Here is a 23,434-nt window from a genome sequence, read left to right on the forward strand (position 1 = left end):
TACTGCCCCCCATCGTTTCACTTGTCGCTTCGCGCCCTTGCCAGAGTGCTTTTCTGCGGCTCACACCCCTTGCACAGCTCCTCAAAGCGACGGCTCCAACCCCAAAGCACATGTCTTTCCATGGCGCCACCCCGTCGTTTTAGAGAATTGGGCCCCAGGGCGAATGCGGCGTGCGGGGCGTTCATCTACGGCGAATGCACCGTTTCACTTTGCCGGCCGCGAGACGATAAACGTTGTCCGAGACGACCCAGCTCCGCATGCATAGGAGGCTGCGGGGGTGGTCGGCTACCTCTGCCGCAGCGGCGTCGCGGCCGCGGCTCGTTCAGTGCAGAACCACTGAAAACGTGTCCTGCGCAGCGCCGACGCGGGCACGGCGAATCACACGATGGGCTTCGAGGGGTGGGTCGCCGGGGGCGTGTCTCTGGTCAAAAGGTCACCTTGGCATCCTCCACGAAATCGCTGTGCAAAAGTAGTAAAGCTTTGATTGTAAACAAGAAAAAGGAGCGCGGGCACGCGTAGAGACATTTGGGGAAGCGCTATTCTCGCTGACACTGGTTAAGCCGGTTTGATTTCGGTACGTGCTTGCCCGAGCTTCGCTGCTCTTCTCGCCTAGCGGCGCAGCAGTCACCACCAAGACGACAAGGGAAAGAACAACAAAAGTAGAAATTGAGAGTTGCAGCCGAAAAGGTTGTTTTTAGAACCTTGTGACTAGGATTCCGAAAACCTGTTGGATTTGAAAAAGGACCCCGTGTCGTTACTGAATGGTGAAATTTTTATTTGTTCATCATGCCCATAGACAAAAGCTATGGCATTGTTTATTCATACCATATATTACAATTATAGCAGCCGTTAAATTTTAACTGCTTTCATCCTGCTACGCATCTCCTATTCCCCAGGAGTCATTTTTATGCGCGTAAAAGCTCCGTTTTGAAAGTCCCCATTCGATTTGCCCTATCCTCTCTGAACACTAAAAGTAACGAGTAAAGCGAAACAGTCAGAATCCAGATTTTTTTTTTCATTTGACAAAAACATTTATTAATACTGAGAACAGCATTAGGTTAAATTAAATGCTCAGAGGTTTCCGGCGGCCCTCCCGTGTTGCCTCTGCTTTCACATGGTGCTGTTGGCAGATTACCGACGTTTTCCGCTTCAGGATGCGCAACTTCTTCACTTGGCGACTGCAAAATGCAAGCAAACGATATAAACAACATTTTATGTAGCATGCTGACAACGTACTGCTTCATACTCCTTCCGGAATAAAAACTGGCGTAAATTTTAAATTTATTCTACCATAAACCTAAGGTGCCAAAAATTTAGCTAATGTTTTATTGGCCAGCACCTTAGAATAGATTTAAAACTGTGTGTCTCTCAAGGAACGATTCTCAAAACCGACACTAAAAACGTGATGTACTGATTTGGCCATGCCCCGAAGCTAGACGCAAACAATAAAAGAATCTCGCATAATGAATTAACGACACACAAAAATGGTGAACGACTGCCTTAATTTTTCTGCACCAAGACAGACGGAGAAAGCTTTTTTATACAGGAAAGCAGAGAGGTTTGCCCGCATGTTGTTCCTACACGCTGCTCATAGGCCACAGAGGAAGCAAGTGAGAAGAGCGAGGAAAAACCGATATAAGTTTTCAACCGTTATCGTTGAAGACTTAATATTGTCCGTTTCATTCTGCATACTCAACGCCACATTCTATAAAAGGACTCGAACGCGTTTTTTTGTTGTTGTCTGAAAGTATTGAGCAGGAACACAATTTATTGTGCAATGTTGTCGCGTAGTTTATACTGTACTTAAGTTGGAACTCTAGCGCAAGACAATCATTGTAACAAAGCGTAAAATAACTGTTTTATTTGAACGTGCCATCAGGGTAATGGTTCGACCCTAGAGTCAAACCTTTGGCCTTAGTACGCTTTTCTTTCCCACAGTGAGTGAGCCACACGTGCGAGAAAGTGCAGGTGGCAAGAAGTAACAGCGGTGGAAGTTCACAGGTGCAGCGATTGAAAAACCGAGCCGTTGCCATGATTCAGGTGCCTTGGCATGCCGACATTCTACACCGTGAGTGCACGCTTGTAGACAGGATGATGCCTACGAATTCCCCTTCCTTAAAACAGAAAGCGTAGAAATATTGTATACAGCGAGTTGGGCAAATATACTAAGAGAGGTACGTCCTTTAAAACGCAGTAAAAAAATACAAGAAAAATATCGTTTGTCGTATTTTCGCTTGTCGTACTGTCGTCCCGGTGTATTCTTGTCGCGTCGTGATTATGGTGTTCTGTCGTTTGCCGTATTCCTGTCCTGATTTTGATGTTCAGTCGTGCCGAATTCCTGTCTAGTCGAGATCCTGATGTTCCATAAGTAGTTGCGCATGGTTTTACTTTATTGCCCATTGTGAAGAGTAGCGTAAATGGCGGTTCTGTTTTGACTACAGGAATCTTTGTCGTTGAGAAGGTCGACCTTGTCGTTACGACAGAAATGCCTGTCGTAACCACAGACGGCTTTGTCGTAACAACAGGACTTGTCACAACAATTTTTTTTTTTTGTCGTACGAGAGGAATTCTTGTTAGGTTTCTGTGGTATTCCTGTTGTGATTTTAGACTGGGAATGGGCTCCGAAATTGTTAAGTGGTTCTTGGCTGGGCTCAATTCAACAACACTGGGAAGTGGAAATAACTGCTTCTTTTCTTTGGAAAAAAATCTAAATGGTGTCAATATATGCAAGCCGGGGGTTACCTCACGTGGTCAGAGATGTTGAAAGTACAGCCAATGTCGTCCTTAAAAGACGCTTTTTGTTCGGAATATCACCGTTATTCTAGTACTTTCAATGTAGTAAACTAACAGCAGTTATCGACCAGATTTAGGGGAAATCTCCAAGGTGGCGTATAAGTTTCTGAGAAGGATGAATTGACATCCACCTCAAATGCAGTTCTACGGCTGCAATCTAAAGCTTTACAGCTTCCTCAGAAACTTCGCAGCTCAAGAAAAACTCGTCCTGGTCCAGAATTTGAACCCCTGACCACCACCTATCTCGGGCAGTCGTTCTATCAACTGAGCTAAAGAGGAGACTAGCCGTTTGTAGCGCGACAGTGAACTGATCAAGCGCTCGAGTGATATACAAGTGTTATCGACCAGTTCTACGGCTGCAATCTAAAGCTTTACAGCTTCCTCAGAAACTTCGCAGCTCAAGAAAAACTCGTCCTGGTCCAGAATTTGAACCCCTGACCACCACCTATCTCGGGCAGTCGTTCTATCAACTGAGCTAAAGAGGAGACTAGCCGTTTGTAGCGCGACAGTGAACTGATCAAGCGCTCGAGTGATATACAAGTGTTATCGACCAAATTTAGTTGAAATACCCAAGTTCCTGCAAACCTTCCTGCATGAACTTTATACATAAAGCTTCTGCATAAACTACCAGCCCTCTCTAATACTTTAAGCGGATAAGCAGCTACTACATCCCCTCGTAGCTTTGCACTGATCCAACCTGTTCTGATTCAACGTCTCCGGCAGACCTTCAACTTCTATTATGGACATGCCCTGGAACCAAGGACATTGGAAGAAAACACACGATGGCGGCAGGCCTAAATTTGTGTAAAGACACTAATTAAGAATTCCCATCAGTGGCTCCGCGCTCATGCCTACCGTTCCTTGTTGGACTATATCCGGGATACCAATCTAGCTTCCCGGCTGTAGATCGTGCTCGCTTCGTTTTACTAATCCTTGAGGCTATGAAATAAACAAAATCACAAGAAGAATAAATCGGCAAAGACCCCGACACATCATGAAAATTCCGAATGCTTGCATCGGCTTCTTTTCTTTTTCCTAAGATAAGACAAATAAAAGTTTTACAGCGCAACGGCGTACAACTCTGAGAGACCTAAGTATGGCGACGGCAGTTTCCGATGTCTGCAGCGACTGCTACGTCCTGCCCCTGGTTAAACGTTTTCGGATGGAGATTTTTTTCTCTTCAGTTGTTCAATTAGAATATCTGGCTGTCTAACGCCAAGGGCAACACCGAATACATCTGGTAGAGCACGATTTAATCCATCACTATCGCTACACCCCATAAACTTTTCTAGCCGTCATTATTACCAAGTATGTATACGTCTATAGTATGGAGTTTGCTTTGCTTCCCACCAATATGGCGCATGGATGGGGGCCGTTCTGGAGATGTGCGATGTCGAGTCTGCTTCAAAACATAGCCATGCCACCCATTTGATTTACCGGGTGCTGAGAAGGCCAGCAATGGTCATGTAAACGACATTTCAAAGGTCGGTGTGGTAAAGGTATTTCAGTGCCTTTCACCATGGAGATTCACAGAGATATTTACAGCTTAGGGGCAGAAATACCCGATATTACATTTTTACTTCGTTTCATGTTGATCGCAACGTTTCTGACATACTCTCGTGTTTGCGGTGGCTGTGTACTGTTTTTCCTTCGCATTGTCAAGTGCACGTAAGTGATCATACCACTCGCAATTCACGTGTCTGTTATCGACATACGTGCACCCTGTTAAGGTCATGAGAACTTAAGTACCGCTTGTCTGATTATTGTCCATCGTTCCCGAAATCAAGTAACATAGCCAAAAATGCTCGGAATGCACACATTGAGTTTACTTGCTCGAAGAACTGAAGCATGAATTGGAATAATTTATCCATTCTCCAGAGGTTCTGATCTGTTCGTACAACATAGATGTCGATTTTCAATCGTCTGTTAGCAGAGCTTAACCAAATTTTAAAGCGCCGGCATTGTATTGGGAACCATCAATGTGCGAAGCCCCACCTGTTAAGTTCCGCTGCTTTTAACAAAACTCCGCAAACATTGATTTTCTTTTGTTGTTCTGTTTGTTGCATTACACTTCCGGTTTATAGCTAGATTAAGCGATTAACATAAAAGAGGTTAGTTTATCTGCCATTGTGCACGTAATCCACAGTCTCCCTGTCGCGCAATGTTAATATTCCACTTAAGTTACGTTGTAAGAAAGCCGCTACCTTAAATAGTCGCATTCAAATTTAATGCGTTGGGTTCTTTAAAACACCAGTAGTTTGTTTTGCTTGCGTTCGTCGCCGAAATCTATACTTTATGCAAAGCAAGTTTTGGAAACTTCAGCTACCAGTTAATCGATGTGTGGGTTCTTCCGCAACAAGCTCTGCGTGCCACGTGTGGCGCGGGTGAACATGCAGTTAAACACGAGCAACACACACAGACAGGCGTCGTGCTGGGCCGGCTTACTGTGCGTCACTTAGGACAGCAACATACCGTTGTCTTTGGAGTTGAGCGTTGAATGTTGAGCAGACAATAAAGACGAGCGACCATCGAGAAAAGCAAAGGGGCAAATAAGAAAGCTAGGTGAGCGACGAATCCTAAGATGTTCTAACTGGAGGCTGCAACAAAAGGAGTAGCAGTTGGTGTAGGTTATTTTCAGCTGTATTTCTTATGCACTTAGCACCTTACCAGAGCCACATAACTGTGCTCACTCTGGCCATCTAAATTAGGCCCATTTGCTTTACGTTTACACCTGTTCGAATTCTTTGTCACTTACCGTTATAAATTTGATATCACTTAAGAGATAATTCCACATAATTTCGTCTGTGTACCTGATTCCACAACTGAAACCTCACGTCCCGATACCACCTTGACATTTCGGTTTACTGTAGCAGAAGCCCCGCGATAGAAATCTAGCGGATATAAGGACTCGCAAAGTAATTCATAAACGTCCTTTCATCGCCCTCGTTGTATAAAATATATCCTCACAAATCACAGTGTCTGACTTAGTTAACAGCTTTATTATCCGAGGCTCTTTATCTATAGTGTGTCATCTTTTGATACACAATAAATAATGCCGCTGTATCGTCGTCTCGTCCTCCAATATTGTGCTTCGATTTTGAGTGCTTTATATGCGGAAGAAAGCCACCGGCATAAGGGCTCTTGTTTTTAGAATTCGACCGGCTTATTTGTAGTACGTTTCCAACTAGACGGATCAGTTGAATAACATAGAGCACTTTCTTATTACGTAAGTTCAATGTGCGGAAGTCGCCGCAGCACCGTGTATTGCATTTCTTATGATGTTATTTTTCCGATGTGGATGCAGCTCCGCTTCATGGCCACGTAATCATACTTGTGCTCAGACCTGCCAGAGACTGAGCTGTACTCTGGCAGTCGATTAAACATTTGTGATCACTCCACAGTAGACGTTCTTTATGTAATTTTGCGTCATGATTTTAGTTGTCAGAGTGTAGTATACAAGGTGTCCCTGCTATCATGCACTAAGATTTTTAAAAAGAGGAATGGCCTTAGTCGAAGAAAACCTAGTGCACACGATTTCCAGTGAATTGTAGTAACGGACAGTCATTTTTTCGTTAGACTCAATTAATTGTAATTAATTATCTAACTCGAGTACTGATTACGAAGTACTCTCGTAATTATGAAAGTGTCAAGGAGTCAGTTGTAGGCACCCAAGAGGGGCATCTCACTGCGGTATTTTCAGCGACGAACTAATTGCGCACTCATTTATCCTCACTGATAAAGAAACCCTGCGAGTTATGAAAAAACTCCCACCTCCCCTCGCGGGAACCCCTGTGTAGATGCCACGCATAGGGGGTTCACGTTGCAGCGTTGGACAGCGGAGGAACGGCGCTGGAACGATGGAGCGGAGCGGCGCAGGCACCGCGTTTTATAGCGCGCATAACGGTGAGGGGACGCGCCGGCGCCAGTGCGTCTGCCGCGGCTATGACGCAACACAATCCAACACAATCCACTTTAATCCAATCCAATCCAAATCCAATCCAAGCCAAGCCAAGCCAAGCCAAACCAAGCCAAGCCAATCCAAGCCAATCCATTCGAATCCAATCCAATGCCCCTCGCGAGAGAGTGCTCGCTATCGGAGAGGAGAGGGGGTGAGCGGCGGAGAGGGCAGCTGGCACAGCGACGAGAATGGGGGAGGGGCGGACGCCGACGATGACAACGCCGGATGCAGGGACAAGGCGGGTGAATTAGATGCCTTGCATCTAAAATAACACGTGACGGCACTCCTGCCCGCCTCGTAATGCAATGCGCTCAAACAGGCTGCCTCTGACTTAGCCAGAATGCAATAAAGAAAATACAAAAAAGAAATCGCGGCTGAGTTTGCGCCTTTTCTACCCCACGCGCTTCGCGAAGCTCCCTCCTTGCATGCCATTATCAAGGTGAGTGCTGTCTCTTCCCGCGGATGACAGGCCAAGCAATTGCTTTCAGTCAGATTATTTGAGGGCGCTTCTTTGTGAGGCGGGTGGAAGACCCGTCACGTGGTATTTTACATATTTCGAGGGGGAGGGGGTTCTTTATCAGTCAGAAAAAATGAGTCCGCAATTAGTTCATCGATGAAACTCCGCAGTTAAATGCCTCTCGTGGGTACCTACAAGCGTCTTATTGACACTTTAATGATTGGGTGAGTACACCTGGAGAGAACTAATTAATTATAAGCAATTAAATAGGTCTCGTTTACAAGAAAAGTATTGCCTGCTTCTCCACAGTACTGCAAAAATTATGCACTAGGTTTTCTTCAAACAACGTCGTTGATCTTTTTAAAATCTTGGTGCATGATAGCTGGGACACCCTGTATAAAGACGCTGTCAAAAACACAGTGCGTGAAAACGAAACTTCAAGAGCTGTACTGCAACTTCCATCTCAAACAATTGTAAATAAACTGCCTCAATTAAGGGGAGACGAAGTATTAGAAACAGCGTCCTCTTCGCGACAAATAAAATTTTACTATGACAGTCCCGGCAATTGCCGAAATTTATATTGCTATAGGCAATTATCCTTTTTTTTCTGCACTGACCGCGTGACGAGTTCGAAGGAATACGAAAGTAAGCACCCAAAGGCACCACGGCTACACAATCATACTTTTACGAGGGGGCGTGGAAGGCTAAAGTCTAACTACGATTTCTCGTTGCTGAAACTTTCTGAATTTCTCACGACATTTACATTTTATGCACCTTGAAATTCCTCTGCTTGACACACTATAAAATAGTCTTGCAGATTCCTTTATTGTTTAAACAAGTATGGAACTTTCGAATAGTGAGAGACTTCACTGCTTTAGTCGTTTTTTGCGTCATGAGAAAGATTCAAAATAAGACTCTTTCTTTCCTGAAAGTAATACGTCTGAGGGGAAACATGTCTTGGATAGGTGGCGCCGGGGGAGCCATTCTAACGCCGTTACTCGCGATCCTCTGCCTTGCTCTCCATGCCTCGTAGCGGCCAGCGTTGTCGAGAGGCACAAGCAACTCTTCCGAGCCGCATAAATGGGAGTGTATTAGGCGAACTGCATATGCAACCGCTCTACCACTCCCCGTAAATTCTGTCTGACCACCTAGCGCTGCGGTAGGCGTTCAAAATAGCTAAGCCGAATCACAAAATCAACGCTGTCGCAACTACAGGCTCCCATCTGGTGTCCACAACTCTCACTTGTAGTTAAGCGTGAAATCGACTGACTTCATTAATATTATCTTGATAGGATTTAACTTGCCTTACATTCCATGCTCTTCAAGACATCCTGTTTTTCATAATTTGATTGCGTCATAGTTTTGCGGACCATAACGGTTGAAAAATGATGGAGAATTCTTGTCTAATATTTTGCTCCGCTTCAAAAAGTAAACGTTTCTCTCGGTCCAATTTTTGAGGGAAGCCTTCTCGGAATTTACATGACTTCCAGGCACAGAAATACAAACAAAACCTATTATCACCTTACACGCAGGTAAGAAACCTATTTACTATTACCGAACGATTTTCTTCTAGCACGTTTTGTTGAGTTGAAACATTTTTACAGTGTACTACCTAACTGCAATAAGAAATCGTTAACACAGTATGTACGTCACAATTTGCTGCATCTGGCAGAGACTTGTATGCGAAGCAATGACAGATAGCTAAAATTTCTGACACCCCAGATACACTGCCCGCGCTACACTGAGAAGCTGATAAGTTGGCTTTACAAGCTGTATACACCATAGTGTATATTTTTTTTCAATTTAAACACTATTTTCTCCTCTTTTAAGTATACTGCACCAGTGCCTTCACGTTCTATGCACCTGGATTCTCACACGAGTGGGTCGTTTCATGCTGCCATTTCTTCGGGAGAATAAAAAGCGATCTTTTCGATCCGGATACACCAAACATAATAGGGCCACCTAGATTACACACTCGCACATTTTTCGAAATAACCCGGAATGCAAAAGCTACTGTACTTGAAACCACGACCTCTTTTTGTTCTGCAATGGCGAGAAAAAAACACGTGAAAGTTAACTTCTGCTCAAAAGGCCACTTATTGAGCCAGGGGAGTTTCAGCGTCTCAGATGAGGATTACGTGGGATCCATAACGGAAAGGTGCATACACCGGGTGTGAAAGCGGCAAATAAGAAAGGAAGCTTTATAATTCGTTTCATCGGGTGACGTTACTGCCTTAGCTTTACGCGTGTTCATGAGAATTCTCGGCATGACGTTGTTCAAGTTTTGTTTTTCATTTTCGGCCTCCGGACTTCCCATCGTGCAGCTGATTGCCTTCGCATTCGTGAAGATCCCGGCTGCATTTCTTTATGCTAGATTTAGTTTTTTGGCAGTTCCTTTGCGTCGACGCAGAGTATGACGATGACGATGATTGTTTCCAGGCAGCGATTGAAATATTGATCGAAATGTAGCACTAATAACTAGCACTATAAAACTGACTTACCATGCTCCCTCGTGCAAGGCCATTCATGTGTTCGTGCATGTGTGTCACACTCAGTTGGTTTGGGTAGTTCTTCTGTAACAGAAGCGACAAAACGTTAGCGCACACGGGGGACAATTCTCTCCGCGATTTTTCTACATGTCTACGAACCCCATGTTACGTTTAATGCGCATTCAACTTTCGCAAGGATCTACCGACTCGAAATGTCTGTTCAGCATTGCCCTGTCTCCTTCCATACTACGGAGTTTTGTAGTGTACCTTAGTTCCGGTGAACCACTAAACACGATTTTGTTACGCACTGCACCTTCGTCCTGGCGGGAGATGCTCACATTTTAGTTTTCTCAACACTAGCCTGCTCACCAGCTCCTGCCAGTTGTTGTTCTCGCTCTCCTGCCTGCCAGCACCGAAGAGTCCCGCGTAGTCGATGGACGTCCTGGCAGCCGCAACAGCGACGCCTACTGGCGCCTCCGTGACGATGGACTCGGTGGGCGCATACGCATGGTGCGGGAACCGGTCGATGTAGTTATCCGATATGACGCCGATGGTTGGGTGCTGCACCACATCCACCTGTGCCGGAAGAATCATTGGAAGCGTTAAAACATTATACGATAATAGGGGCAGTTTGTTCAGACGAGCGTTCTGTCCAGTCTTGCGTGCGAGCAGGTTCATGCAACGTCAATTCCTACCTCGAAGGAACCTGTACAACACAGTGTTGAAGCGGGTGCTCTTATAAACATGCAAACATCCAGCACACACTCCTCGTCAACCTACTCGTCACTAACGTGAAGAGCTGGTGAGTCGGCAGTGATCCCGATTACGCTCCTCGTTCCTTTGGATAACCACTGAGGGTCCCTCTTGCAAAAGCGGAATTAAGATGCCCTCCTCAAGAGCCCGAATGTCGAATAATTTGTTTATGTTCTGCATTCTTAGCACCAAGACAAGGGTCCCTAACGTTAATCCAGAGAAGAATTACGCGCCGCCGCATCTTATGAGTATTACCTAAATTTCAGTAATCATTGAGTATGATCCCGTAATTGAGGAGAGCACCATTTCTGGGCTAGTGTAAAGACGAGAAGGAGATCTTGAAGGTGCATCACTGACTAAGCGCGTAAGGAGAACATATTCCTCGGAGCAAGCGCTCAAGAACATGTATACCATTTATCTAAGCGAGATTCCAAAGAAATTTGTGCCGTGGTATTATAACCTCCCTTGTTTTTTATGCGCGGTAGCTTTAGCTGCTGCTCCGCGGCCAGAAACTACAAGGCGCCTCACCTTGTCTGTTTGTGTTTTTGTGTATTTCACCACGTTCTTCGTTTCCGTGTCAGGCAGCGCGACTCTGCACTTCAAGACTCTCGATAATGTTTGGTTGAGGGACTTTGTGACACTTGCCTACACGTAGGTGTGATCTCCTTAAAGAATCCAATCATGCTTAACATGTTGTTAATGAGAAGATTGTGGGTGAGCAACCCGTTCCGAAAATCGGCATGGTTACAGGAAAGTTTTCTTTATTTCTGGCCAGGATATACAATTTTGGGCCCACCCATTGAACCCGCGTTGCCACCGAGTAGCTGGGAACCAAGTTGTACGGACGAGCCAAGCCAAAACAGCAAACCGACGCATACAATTCTAGCGGCAAACGTGGTATGGGCTGTGCTATTACTCAGCGCAAGCATTTAGGATTGCAGCAAGCCACAGAGATGACGACATTTTACAGCCTCAACTGCATGGAAGACTTTCAGGCGTGACCTTGGCAACATTGGGTCCGCCCAGTGAAATCACCACTTCTTGGACCTTGTCTGCTCTTTCGGGCAAAATTACAATAATTTACGGGAGGAAAATAGGGCTTGTTTGAAACCGGACACTTAGCTTTCCGGAAGAAAACGGTTTACCTACTAATCTTTCAGATTTCTACCTACCCTACACTCGTGTGTGTCATCAGCATGCCTCCAGGAAAAGCTATATAATATCTCATTCTGCAGTCCAGCCTCCATTCAGAGCAGATAACTATTATTGTGACTATTCCAACTTCAAATCCCAACATCAAAATTATGTCAATGTCTTGCGTGTAATCCCTTTATCGTGCGTGTAATCCTGTTGAGACTACCACAGGACATGGTGAACCGACAACCTTAATTATTGGCTGTTGACTGCAGTCCCTATTGTAGCGCGGATATGTTGAAAGGTGTACTACTTAAAAGTGCGCGCGAGAATTAACTAGGAGGGCGGAAGGAGGGGCTAAATATTTGGCCTCGAAATTTTTAATAAGTTTACCGAAAGCTACTGTGCATAGTAAAGGCAGAAGACCTTTAGTAGCGGGATTTTGTTTTTCGCAGCTTTAAACTGCTGTGGAAGTGCCACATGAACACGTCCATGTTAATTTGACGGCCAGCCTATCTGATAGCGTTTGTAAGCTGTTATCAAAGCGAAGTTCTACGTATCACAATGAATGAATGTGTGAGTGATTGAATAAGCACTACATAGCATGCGCCATCTTCGGGAGAAATAAAACTTCTGAATATTTAAGATGCAAAATAATTGCACCCAATTATGTCGATGGGGATTTTGAATTTGTAGTACAACGGAGTGATACATCGTAGCTATTTGTTGCTTCCGTTGAATAACAATTAAAACAGCTCCCTGTTTCAAATCTGTAAATAAGGACATATGCTTTGGACCCGTTCTACTTGTGCGCATGAATAAGTAGAGATTCAACACTAGGCTTCGTCAAGTTATAGTCGATGCCTGAAATGTGTTTTCTATAAAAAGCAGGTAAATTTCCAAAAGCCAGCGCAATTTTCGAGAAAATTTGACAACTCCGAACATACCTGCGTCGTTCTCACATGGAAAGGAAAGTTCTTGTTTGCTTTAGAAGGCCTCGTTAATACCTGCGGGAGGAACAAAAAGGCGAAAAAAATGATGATGATGATGATTAGCTTGGAGGGAAGGCCAATCTTTATTAGAATCAGGACGCTCAGGTCCAACAATATACAAGTTTTACTGGCTACCATCACTTCGTTTTAAGTGAAAGAGGGTCACTGAAATCGTGTTACTTTTTGATTAGTATTGGTAACTCATCTGTCAATCTTTAGCTTTAAATTTGCTCCAACATCCCAACATGGGAAGCTTGCAACAAGTTATAAATCGACCTTCCAATCATTCATTCTTCTCGTCTCGGTTCTCCCCTACCGATAAATAATGAAAAAGAAGGACCTCCGACTTGAATACCCCCGAGGGATACTTAACATTGACACGCCAAAACCTGCGACTCCTGAAGGTTGTTTTACTATGCGTGAGAGATATATAGCTACAACCATTTGATGTTCGGTGTTTTATGCATGCAAAGTTTAAAAATTGGCACGATTCAGTTTTAGAAAGGCCGCAGACAGGTTCGAAACTTTGCTTCAGCTCACCAAGAACACGACGTGGGCAAAGAAGATGACCATGATTTCAACGACGTTGATGACTTTTTCTCGCATCCATTTTGGCACCACGAAAGCGGCAATGAGTATGATAACAGGTGCCGACAGTAACCTGCGTGGAGAACAACAATAAACGTTTGGTGCTTTGTTCTTGCATTCCATTAAAAGTACTTAATTTTTTTTCATGTGTTATGGTCATCTCATTAAAAACGGAACGCACGGAAAAAAATCTTAATATATCCCCTTATAATTGAATTTCAGCGGTAAATGCAATTGTGTCGTAATTATTCAAAAGCGATCGAGTTATCGTAAGTCTAAATATAGCGTTCTCACATCTTAACAGACCCACCACACCCCGACAAGTTATGCATGGCATCGCATCGGTTTAGAATGCAAAAAGAACCTCTAGAAACTTGATGATAGGTTGTCTTACGAAACACAACAAAGTCTTAAATATATTACACCATTATAACTCCGGCGGCGGCAAAAATTAACAACAGATTTAAATTTATGGTAATAGGTTTTAACAGCCAGGAAACATTGCAATCTTTTCATTTGCATTCCGCATTGAATAAACCCGAACTGGAGATAGTAATTGGCGGAAATCTAAAATTCAAGCAACCACATCGTGGTTTAAATAGCGCAAAGGAAAGACTAAGAGGTGCTCATAGAGAGGACAGAAAAAAATGGCGTATATCTGGGGCTGTTTAGATTAATACAGGTGTTTTGAACACTTTTGAATGGAAAATATTATTTCATTTTAATGAAGGGACAGCAATAAAATCGCAGCCCGCACACACGGAAAAAGAATCGGTCAAGAAGAGAAAAACATTGAGCTGTTACCTACCAGCTTATTTCTATCCATCATTAGCCGTGTTACGTCTTTCTTTTCCTAAAGAAGCGCGTCCCCTTTGGAATTCGCGCGTAGCTTCGCAGCATTTGTCCATACTTTGCTTCCACCACCCTTTTTAAACGAAGCTTTAGTGTTCCCACTAATGGCGTCTGTAATGGGAATACGCCTGCAGCAGAAAAGACAACTGTATCTGGTGATGGTGATGATTGTGGGTTAAGTGCAGCAAAATTAAAACGCTTCCCTGCGAAGCTTGCGGACAGTTCCGTTGCGCCCCCTCCGCTAAGGGTTGATCTGCAGTAGACGTATAGAAGGTGACAGAGACTTGCGACAGCGTGACGTAAATAGACCTGACGTCATGTTGTGAGCTGAACATTGACAGCCGTTATCCCTAGGCCGAGGAAGGGTGATAACGCAGTCAGGCCTAACGTCACATCTTGGCTTTTAACTCCTGAAACCGGCATTATCACTCAAAAAATGCTCACTGAACGCCAAGCTGCAGGTACCGATTCGCGCCGTACACCCCAAACGCAAACTCTAGGCCTACTGAGTGCACACCCGAGAGTTGCTGTGCGTATTTTAGAAAAGTGGTGCGTACCTCCAGAGTAGCACACACTCGCAGTGTGGGATTGCCCAATCAAAGAATCCATCGCGAGAAAGCTTCACGTTCAGCCATCATCGTCGTTAGACGGACGGGTGCATGCTTTTCTTTTTTTTCGTTATTTCGTGGTAGCCAAACCTTTCCTTAAGCTAACGCGTCCAGTTTTTCTACTTCTCCAAGAGCATTGTGGGTTCACACTGTATGTGAACATACCGCAGAATGAATTTGCAAGTGTAACCTTTCACCGTTACCTTGAATGTTGGAAGACATGAGGGCACGCCACCCTATCAAGTGATTTCTAGAGCGAAACCTCTTCTACGCTAAATCTTTTAACGTCATTCATCGCGTCGTAAGTGGCCTCCAGATGCCGGCGCGCATGCTGTGCCTATCTTTCTTATCGCTTCGGTGGCTCTAAGCCTCGTTTCTGCGGTACCACGTTACTAAGTGAGGGTGAAACAGCAGCTCAACGCTGGATGGGGCATCTCTGCGTGCCCTTCAGTGTAAGCGAGCCACGTGAGTAGGCGAGGGTTTTGCAACTGCTTCGCCGGCGCTTGGTCCTTCAGTCACGACTAGGTTGTCTGTGCGTGCCCTTTTGCCCAAGCAGAAGGCTTAACCTAATCATCCAGTAGATACAGCTAGACAGCAGGCAGCAAAATCTCAAGAAAAGGCAAATTACCATGATACATTGTGCATAATATTTGCTTTCCCTCGTGACAGCTAGATTTAAGAGTGCTAAATCTGAGGCATCTTTGTTATTAGCGTTTATTGAGGCAACAATTTGACATTTTTTTAGCATAAACAAAACAAACATTTTCCCTTCTCGTTGGGAGTAGCTTCACCGAAATCCTAAATACTGTCGCCTTTTCCCGCCCTCAATTGTGCAAGGGTGCTCAATATGAGCACTCTGCTCTTTTCTGTTGGTCTCTCCTTACAAATCGACTAATGGCAAAATGACAGCTTATGTTTTTCCCATTCGCTTTTACCGAGACATAATGCAAATTTCGACTCGGTCTTCGCTTCTTCCGTATTTGTTCTCTGCATCATTTTCCCGTCTTGCTTTTTTAGAGTACCTGCACTGGCTGTCCCAACAGAGCAGTTTGATCAATCAACGTTTTACCCCCTGCTTCCTCAGCTCACACGTGTCCCAAGGCAAACAAACTCACCATATTGTGTATAGAAGAAAAAGCCTGGTGTAGAAGGCGGTCTTCTCCGGGTAATGGAGCAGCGTGAAGACGGTGGCGTAGACGAACCAGCCCCATCCTATCAGACGCAGAGCCACGATGCCGTAGCCCGCTGGACTCTCGTACAAATACAGCACCTCTCCTGGGTCAAAGTACTGCATTAACCGTGTCCCATTAAGTTGGCTATACATATTTTCCCAAAAACAGGCTGATTGTGACATCTCCCAAACATTTCGTGATCATATGTGCGAGCAAGCTAGAAACTGAGGGCACGAAAGAAGTGCTTTGCACAAACGATCGTGTATTACCTAGACATCGAAAAATCTACTAACATCAGAAATTAAATGTTACTCGTTGACCCTATTGCTCATGAAGACACCAGCATGAACTCAGCAATGCAATGTACTAACACCGAGATACTAAAGCTAGAAGTCCGGATGACTCTCGGCTGACAGCAGCCTCACTCAGCAGCACGTACAGCATTTTCCTTCCGTGAAGACTTTCTCAAAATGTTCTTGTATCTGCAGCGCCTACCTAACGACAAAGTACCTGAATTATTCCTAGAGATAGCAGTACAACGACTACTTTGTGGAAACGTTTGATGCTTAAAAATAAAAAAACGTCATGCGCTAGTACCTAATTCCAACCAAGTATGTAAGGCAAAGAAACCAGTCATTCTTGAAAAGCCGACTGCGAAATGTGATATTATCGTAGAAGTGTTGCTTCAGGTCAGATAACAATTACACACCGTTAACGTTTTAAAATGTTGTTAACATTATTGTTTTCCGCTTGTGCTCTGATTAGAATTACTTTACAGCGTTTCCCGCATGGACTGAGCTTCCTTCTTGAATGAAAGCTGTTGGCCTTTACAAGCATTGTTAGTATAGTACAAAGCCCAAGAACGTAAGAGAAAACGCAACATCAATGCAACATTTTAGGCACCAAGAAAGCATATATTTTAAATTATTTCACTGACAAAATACACTATACTTTCTTCTTTCAACTTAAACAAGACAACACGATGCTTAGGCAATCGTAGACTCCATATTAGTTGAAGTATTTCTTTCTGCCATCTTTTCAAAAAAAGGTGAAAAGCTTATGAGTAGAAATACAAATGTCTACAAAATTCTTTTTATGCAACCTGTTTCACACAGACTTTGTTTTCAAGTGAAAATATTATAAAAGTGTAAAAAAGTTCTCTTTCAATAAAATAAGATGTAACGTTTCGACATGCTTACCTTTTTTTGTGGTTAGATAAAGCGCACACAGCATTCGAACACTCGCTTTTGGGTGCATTATAAAGGCAGAAATGAAGTTTGAACCGGCACAGCTTTCGGAATCATCACAGTTTTCAATTCAAAGGCTTTTCGCACGGCCAATAATAAAAATGGCTATGTGCGCAGTTTATTCTTTAGAACGTTGCTATACCAGGTTCTAAGGTGATGGAAACTAGCAGCTATAAATGCATGGGCGAATTTTAGACGGCGAATCACAGCGATGGCGAATATCAGAAAAAAATATTTATAGGTCTGCGATTTTGTGCGGTGACCATACCGAAGTCGAGTCTTTCCTCTATGCAAAATATCCCTTTTCTGGTGTGGTTTCAATTGCTTCCTGAGAGGCCGGCTTTTTGAGCGGGAAAGCTCTGGAAGTCTCTAAAGATTGTCACGCCAGGATAACTTTCATGACAATCTAAACGCAAACATCAAGCGTGTAAGCTACAAACAAAACAAACCAGGCAAAATAGTTGCAATCGATCAGGCGCCTTCTCTCATCCCTCATGTCACGTCACGGGGGATTGTGCGATTGCGGACGGCCGATAAAAGTTCCTACCAAAAACATGATTGTACTATTGTAACGTTTCCTCTAGTTCTCGTTCATAGCACCGATTGAATGCTAGCATTGAGTTAACACCATGATTACTCCGTTTTCAAGGCCTCCTGGATGATATGCCGTTTGTTGGAGGAAATTTGGAAGTTTGCCACCGTTTTCAAGGTTTTTTGTGTGTCACTGAAAACTGCATTCTCCCGGGGGGAACGGAGTTGAGAGCAAGCCATCAAAGACCATTTTTTAAACAAAACAAGGTTCTAACGATTCCTTTATTGTCTCTTTAGGATACACACTATGACTTCACAACCGTTAATAAATGCTACAAGTTGACTACCGAATGCCACTGTTCTATAAGTTTTGTTTAACAACTGAAATCCAGATTAGGCCGAGATATTTTTCCCGCTTTTATAGTTACGTGAACTCATGAAGTTAATCTTAAAAAAAGCAGTAATTATTACTTTCTTTCTGTACATGGTCGTGGCTGAAACTTCAAACACGCCTGCAATGATGCTGCCTAATCTATTAAGACTAACATATAATTATAGACTGTAGACTAAGTATGGAAATTTTAAATTCTCAAAACGGATTTTGATACGACGAAGCTAAATGCAAGTTAAAACGGTGAAAGTACCCAAGGATATTCACCGTGCACCAAAAGCCCATTCACCTGGGTGCTTTCGTTTTGCGCCTCCAGCTGAAAAATCCCCGTGTGCCATGACTGCTAATCGATACCGCCCCCTTAGAAGCTTACGCACTTAGCAACGTGGCCACTACAGGACCCTCCCTTAGTTTCATGGCTCTTATCCTCTTGAGTACCTCAGTAGCAATATTATGTAAATAATGCGGTATCTCATTAATGGAGATGAATATCAAACTGCTAAAATTAGATTATAGTAGAATGGCGAGCAAAGTACCGCTCTTCGTTGGACGGGACGAGCGAGGTAGTGTAGAACCTCTTGCAAAAAACTCAAAATTTTGCCCCACACTTCAAGCACCACGAATGTAAGCTGAAGTGCAGGAAAAGTAAGTCTGGAAGACTATGCTTAGGATAGTATGCCAGCTGCTAGTATAAAGCAGCGAAAATCTCAAACATATTCCGCTTCTTTCAATTTTCCATCGATTTGCAAACCATTACTTTAAACTCGGCGCGATAAAATACAGCAGGACGGCGGTGAAAATATCTTGTCTTGGTGCTAGTTTTCCCGCTCTAGTGAACAAAAGATCGGTTTCAAGTCGTGAAAGAAAATTGCCTCATTTATACCTGCCGTTCGTAGATGAAGAGCGCCGAGTAGACGACCACGTAGAGGGTCATGAAGGTTCCAATCTTAGCCGACGTGCCGGGCTTCAGTCTACCCCGTGTCACCGTGTAGCCCTTGGCCACCAAGATCAGCAGGAGGAGGAATACCAGTGTGCTCACCGACGAGAGCACCCTGCCTGCAAACGGAGGGCGAACGTCGAAACTTGCAGGGGCCATAAAGACAAAATGCACGTCTAGTTAATTAAAAAGGCTGTTTTGGGACAATAGCCACAATTACAATTTTATCGCCAACTTCATACAAATAAACTAAGTATTAAAAAAACATACTCAACAGTGCCGACTTCCCAGCCACTCACAGGCGACTACTCTATGATGTCATAGAATCATGTTTACGCGATTGACGGCCGCCAACATTAAACACCACTGCGAAACATGACTTGGAACTTGTAGTGGGGCCTGTAGTCCCATTTCATTGCATCACTTCGACGCTAACACACCGTTAACACACTGATAAAAATGTTTTCAGTGAAAGCTCATATTACGTCACGTTAGAGCGAAATTTGAAAGCTTCCACTAGTTGTGCTTTTGCGTTAAAAAAACGTATTTCGTGGCTGTAATGGAGCGGAGTGAGCTACCAAAGCCTAATTCTTTCAAATTCACCAAAGTTGTAATTTGTCTTAATGGTCTCTTTAAAGGCACTCCTTAGTCACAAAACGCTGTAGCAGGAAACACAGGGACAAAGGAACTGTTTCACTAGTTTTCATTTAAACCTTCTGTACCAACTACTAGCTTGTTATTTTTTGAAGTTTTCATGCCCTATTATTGAGCGAAAGCTACAGCGCGTCGCTGCGGCTGCAAAAAGCAACATTTTATACCTTTGTAGTCCTGAGGCGTTGTTCTGAATGTTTGTATAGAACTTCCTAGATATGCAATAATGGTGCAATAGCACGAATTTACGGGACAGAAGGGAGGGGACAATAACGTGAGCTCTGACTAATAAAAGTTTTTATTAAAGAGCGAACAACACACACAGGACCGTCGGCGCCATAAACCAAATAGTTACGTTTATAACGCACTACCCACAGAAACCACTCAAGCTCCAGTGTTGTCGATATCGGCCACCTCACAATCAAGCAGCGACTCACTCGGGCAACTAATGCCGCTATCGTTTTCATATATATAAAGAGGTTACTGCAATATTCATAATACGCCTGTCTTTGGGTGCAAACAGGACCGTTGTGCGATTGAACCGCTGATAACAGCCGCAACCCGCATGATCGGGTAACAATTCGGTCGTGGGTGTGTCCTTTAAACCATTGGTATGCTCACAAAAGCGCACACTGACGCACCGCCCCGTCTGTTTGTTGTACATCTTATCACGCGACAGCGCAATCAAATATACCAAATTGCTTCTGCAATCAGAAAACTGAGACTGGTACTTAACTCTATTTTGCTGTGTGTTTAAATGTACATTGCGTGTACGGGGCGATGCATCAACGTGCGGTTTCCTGAGTATCGCAAGATTTACAACTGCACGCTCAAGAACCATTTGTAGGCCCGTTTCATTGCTCGGTTTGCGGATGTTATCCGCTTTTTAATCGCACAACGGTTCTGTTTGCACAGAAAGACTCGTCCACTCTAACGATTACTCGAGTGCGCGTTTTTTTTTTTCCTAAAAGAAAAGAATACCGATAATTATGTTTGTTACAGTCTGTATTTTTAGGTAATTTCAAAGTGTCCTGTCTTAAAAACACTTGAGTTTTTGTAGTATATATGTCGTCCACGTGCCTCCCTCTACGTCCCCGCATAGTAATATGTAAGTGGCAACAAGCCTTCAGACCTCTCTGCTTTCCTTTAATATCCTAGCTTCTATCTACCTATCTCTCTTTCTCTCTCACTCACTCACATACACACACACACACCCTCTCACACATTATATATGTCACACCTCTGTTTAGGGCGTCGGCACTCGTTCCTATGTTTTCTGCTCTTTAAAGAAACTTCACATATTATTCGTCACCTGTGTTTTCTCCTCTTTGACTCGTACGTTCGCGCTGTTGCACGGTTATGAATGTATTAAAACTGGCGCTATTCTTGACCCTTTGGCACCAAATATCTATTGCGAGCTCAATTCGACGAATATGTACCACTAGAAGATAGCTCAAAATAATTGTTTTGGCGCTGTTATCGCCGAAAACAAGTGTTAAAGAACTACATTATACAAAAATGGCCAAAAAAAGAAAAACGCCCCTTTCCGCCTTCCACGATCCTGCTTGGTAAAATGTTTTTTGTACTTTAGGAATAATCAGTTCCGTTGAACTAAAACTGTGTCTCAGATAATATACGATGAAAAAATACAGTAACACCCAACTGGAATTTGTCGGATAAATGGGCACACCGCCCTGAACCCTGTAAGTCGGCATCAATCTAATATAGAATTGCAGTGCTAGGAACACAGTTCTAGGAACAATATGAACAATGCCAGATCAAAGGGGAAATGCCCCAGGGCCTTTAATAGCTGCGTTCTTAAGAACCCATGCATCCCTAGTGAGACAAAAAACACCGAGCCACTTTAAAGTTGGCTCCACTGCAGTACACAAACGCATTTGTAGGTACATTTGTTTCAGAAAAAGTATCGACGGCCCTAAAGAAAAGCATCATAGCAAAGAAGAATCGGGGTCGTTTTCTTTGTGCGTCAAAAGTGTGTCGCAAAATGGTTGTCCCTGCTATAGCCATGAAATGGCAATAAACGAGTTTAATGCCTTCAAGGGTTTGCAATCTGCAATAGCACATGAGAGGCGAATTTGTTGCGCTAAGCCTACTCCACTCTTATTGTACCGAGAAGCTTGAGTTGGGCGATGCCGATCCCGTCGTCGGCGTACATGGCGTAGTAGGTGACCATGCACAGAAGGCTCAGGAGCTCGCACAGCACGGACACCATGAACATCTTGTAGGTTGTGTGCAGGTAGCTGCGGGAGTACAGCACACCTGCAAGTGGGGTCGAAAATATTGATGGAGAATTTGTTTCTGAGCGCCACAGTACGATAAGCTGTGAAAGCGCGGTCCGGCACTTTGTAAATGGACGGTTGCAAGACAGACAAACACGTTGATTTCTTTGTACAACGTACTATAGTTAATGACAGAAGTGTCTCGCCTCACTATTGCATACATAACATTGTTCGCGTCTGCGTTCACCCTCCGGCCGCTAAATATTCATGTAACTCCTCTGCTAAAAAATTACCAGTGGTACGCTTACGCTAAACTGGAATATTACGGTGTAAATAATTACACATTTGAAGCACATGACAGGGAAGCCCCCCTTCTTCCTCTCCTCCCCCCCCCCCCACACACACACAAAGAAGGCTTCCACTGCAAGCTGTTGTGAAACACGCGAAATTCGACATGCGTCTGATACGACCTGAACGAACAAGAAAAATGTCCTGCCAAATGTGATATCCTGTCCTTTCTTGAAGCAGTGGTATTAGTCGTGCACTGTAGGGTAAAAGGAGCACGAGTTAACGGTAGCGGAGGAGTCGTGTGGCGGAATGCACGGGAACGAAGACGTGCCAAAACAACTAGAGAGACGTTGTGTTAAGCTACAATACCTGCGAATTGAAACCGAGAGTGAAAGGAAGATATATTTGGGTCCCCCGTGCAATGATTGCTACACCTGGGAAATACCTAGCATCAGTGGAATAGATGGGCATTCTATGGTAACTAAATTAGGTCGTTTCTTGTCGTCGCGGGTCCTGTGCGATTCTGGCGTTCATGGAAAGTGTGCAAAACGCATTTTTACATTTGACTGCAACAGCTGACACAACATAGTCAGTTTAGGGGCACATTCTGATCAGGGATGCAAGGGGAGCTCCCGTTCTTCAGCGTGTGTACATCGCTAATACGTTGGTGTTTGTTCATTTTATTTGTCACGGGGCATGAGCCTTGAAAGGTTTGTAGTGACAGCTGAAAATCCTTCGCAAGCTTTTTCTCATTAAATCCGTGCTTGCGGATGTGCAGTGTTTAGCAGGTGCTGCAGCTAAAACTTTCCCGCAGAAGACAATTACCCCCCTAAATACCAAAACAATGAATATGCAGCCCTTTGCTGCTTTTGTACCGGTAATGATCGAGGGTAGACCGCCTAAGGGGACTACTGGTCTCTGAACATTACACTGATGATTTGACGCACCAGGTGGTGCACCTCAACTATCTAGTGGTTTTCTTCAATAAAGCCATTTGTTCTGGAGGGCAGCCTTTACAGGTTGCCAGCCTCAGTTCTTTCTGTTTTCCTATCCTACAGACTAAATAAAATACTGAGATGATCACCTGAAGGTGACACGGCGTGCAAATCGGCCTTTTTAAGGCATGCCACGCAGTATATTGCCCATAGAAAATCATGAACAAATAACCGTATAGCCGTTCATGAACGGCAATCGCAATATGTCCGACCACCTAAGGAGGAGCGTGTGTGATTTTAACCAGAGCATCGGAATCACATGGACACCGCACTGTGTTTTAGACCAGTCTCCCGCCATTTTATCTCTGAGATCCCTGAAAGGGTCTTATACCTTCAGCAGCGCTCTGCACTTTTTACC

General features: G+C 44.0%; 1 protein-coding gene across 3 annotated transcripts in view; it reads right to left on the reverse strand.

Annotated features, from left to right (window-relative positions):
- Positions 1-1,023: 1,023 nt before the first annotated feature.
- LOC144180512 (transmembrane protein 145-like) overlaps positions 1,024-23,434 on the reverse strand; it is a 45,314-nt gene continuing 22,903 nt past the window's right edge. Inside the window, exons 7-15 of one of the 3 annotated variants that reach the window (XR_013324446.1) lie at positions 21,684-21,833; positions 18,849-19,021; positions 15,740-15,912; positions 13,117-13,237; positions 12,532-12,591; positions 10,067-10,273; positions 9,710-9,781; positions 5,266-5,390; positions 1,053-1,178 (exon numbers count right to left, since the gene is read on the reverse strand). Coding sequence is in view for 2 of the 3 variants with exons in the window: in XM_077708843.1 (XP_077564969.1) it covers positions 1,059-1,178; positions 9,710-9,781; positions 10,067-10,273; positions 12,532-12,591; positions 13,117-13,237; positions 15,740-15,912; positions 18,849-19,021; positions 21,684-21,833 (1,076 nt within the window). In the remaining variant the exon portion in view is untranslated. Of the gene's footprint in view, positions 1,179-5,265; positions 5,391-9,709; positions 9,782-10,066; positions 10,274-12,531; positions 12,592-13,116; positions 13,238-15,739; positions 15,913-18,848; positions 19,022-21,683; positions 21,834-23,434 lie in introns of all 3 variants that reach the window. The other 2 variants (XM_077708844.1, XM_077708843.1) reach the window with 2 other exon arrangements.

The sequence above is a fragment of the Haemaphysalis longicornis genome, unplaced genomic scaffold, assembly GCF_048455015.1.
Source record: "Haemaphysalis longicornis isolate Haplotype H1 unplaced genomic scaffold, Haemaphysalis longicornis Haplotype H1 scaffold_4, whole genome shotgun sequence".
Classification (NCBI taxonomy): domain Eukaryota; kingdom Metazoa; phylum Arthropoda; class Arachnida; order Ixodida; family Ixodidae; genus Haemaphysalis; species Haemaphysalis longicornis.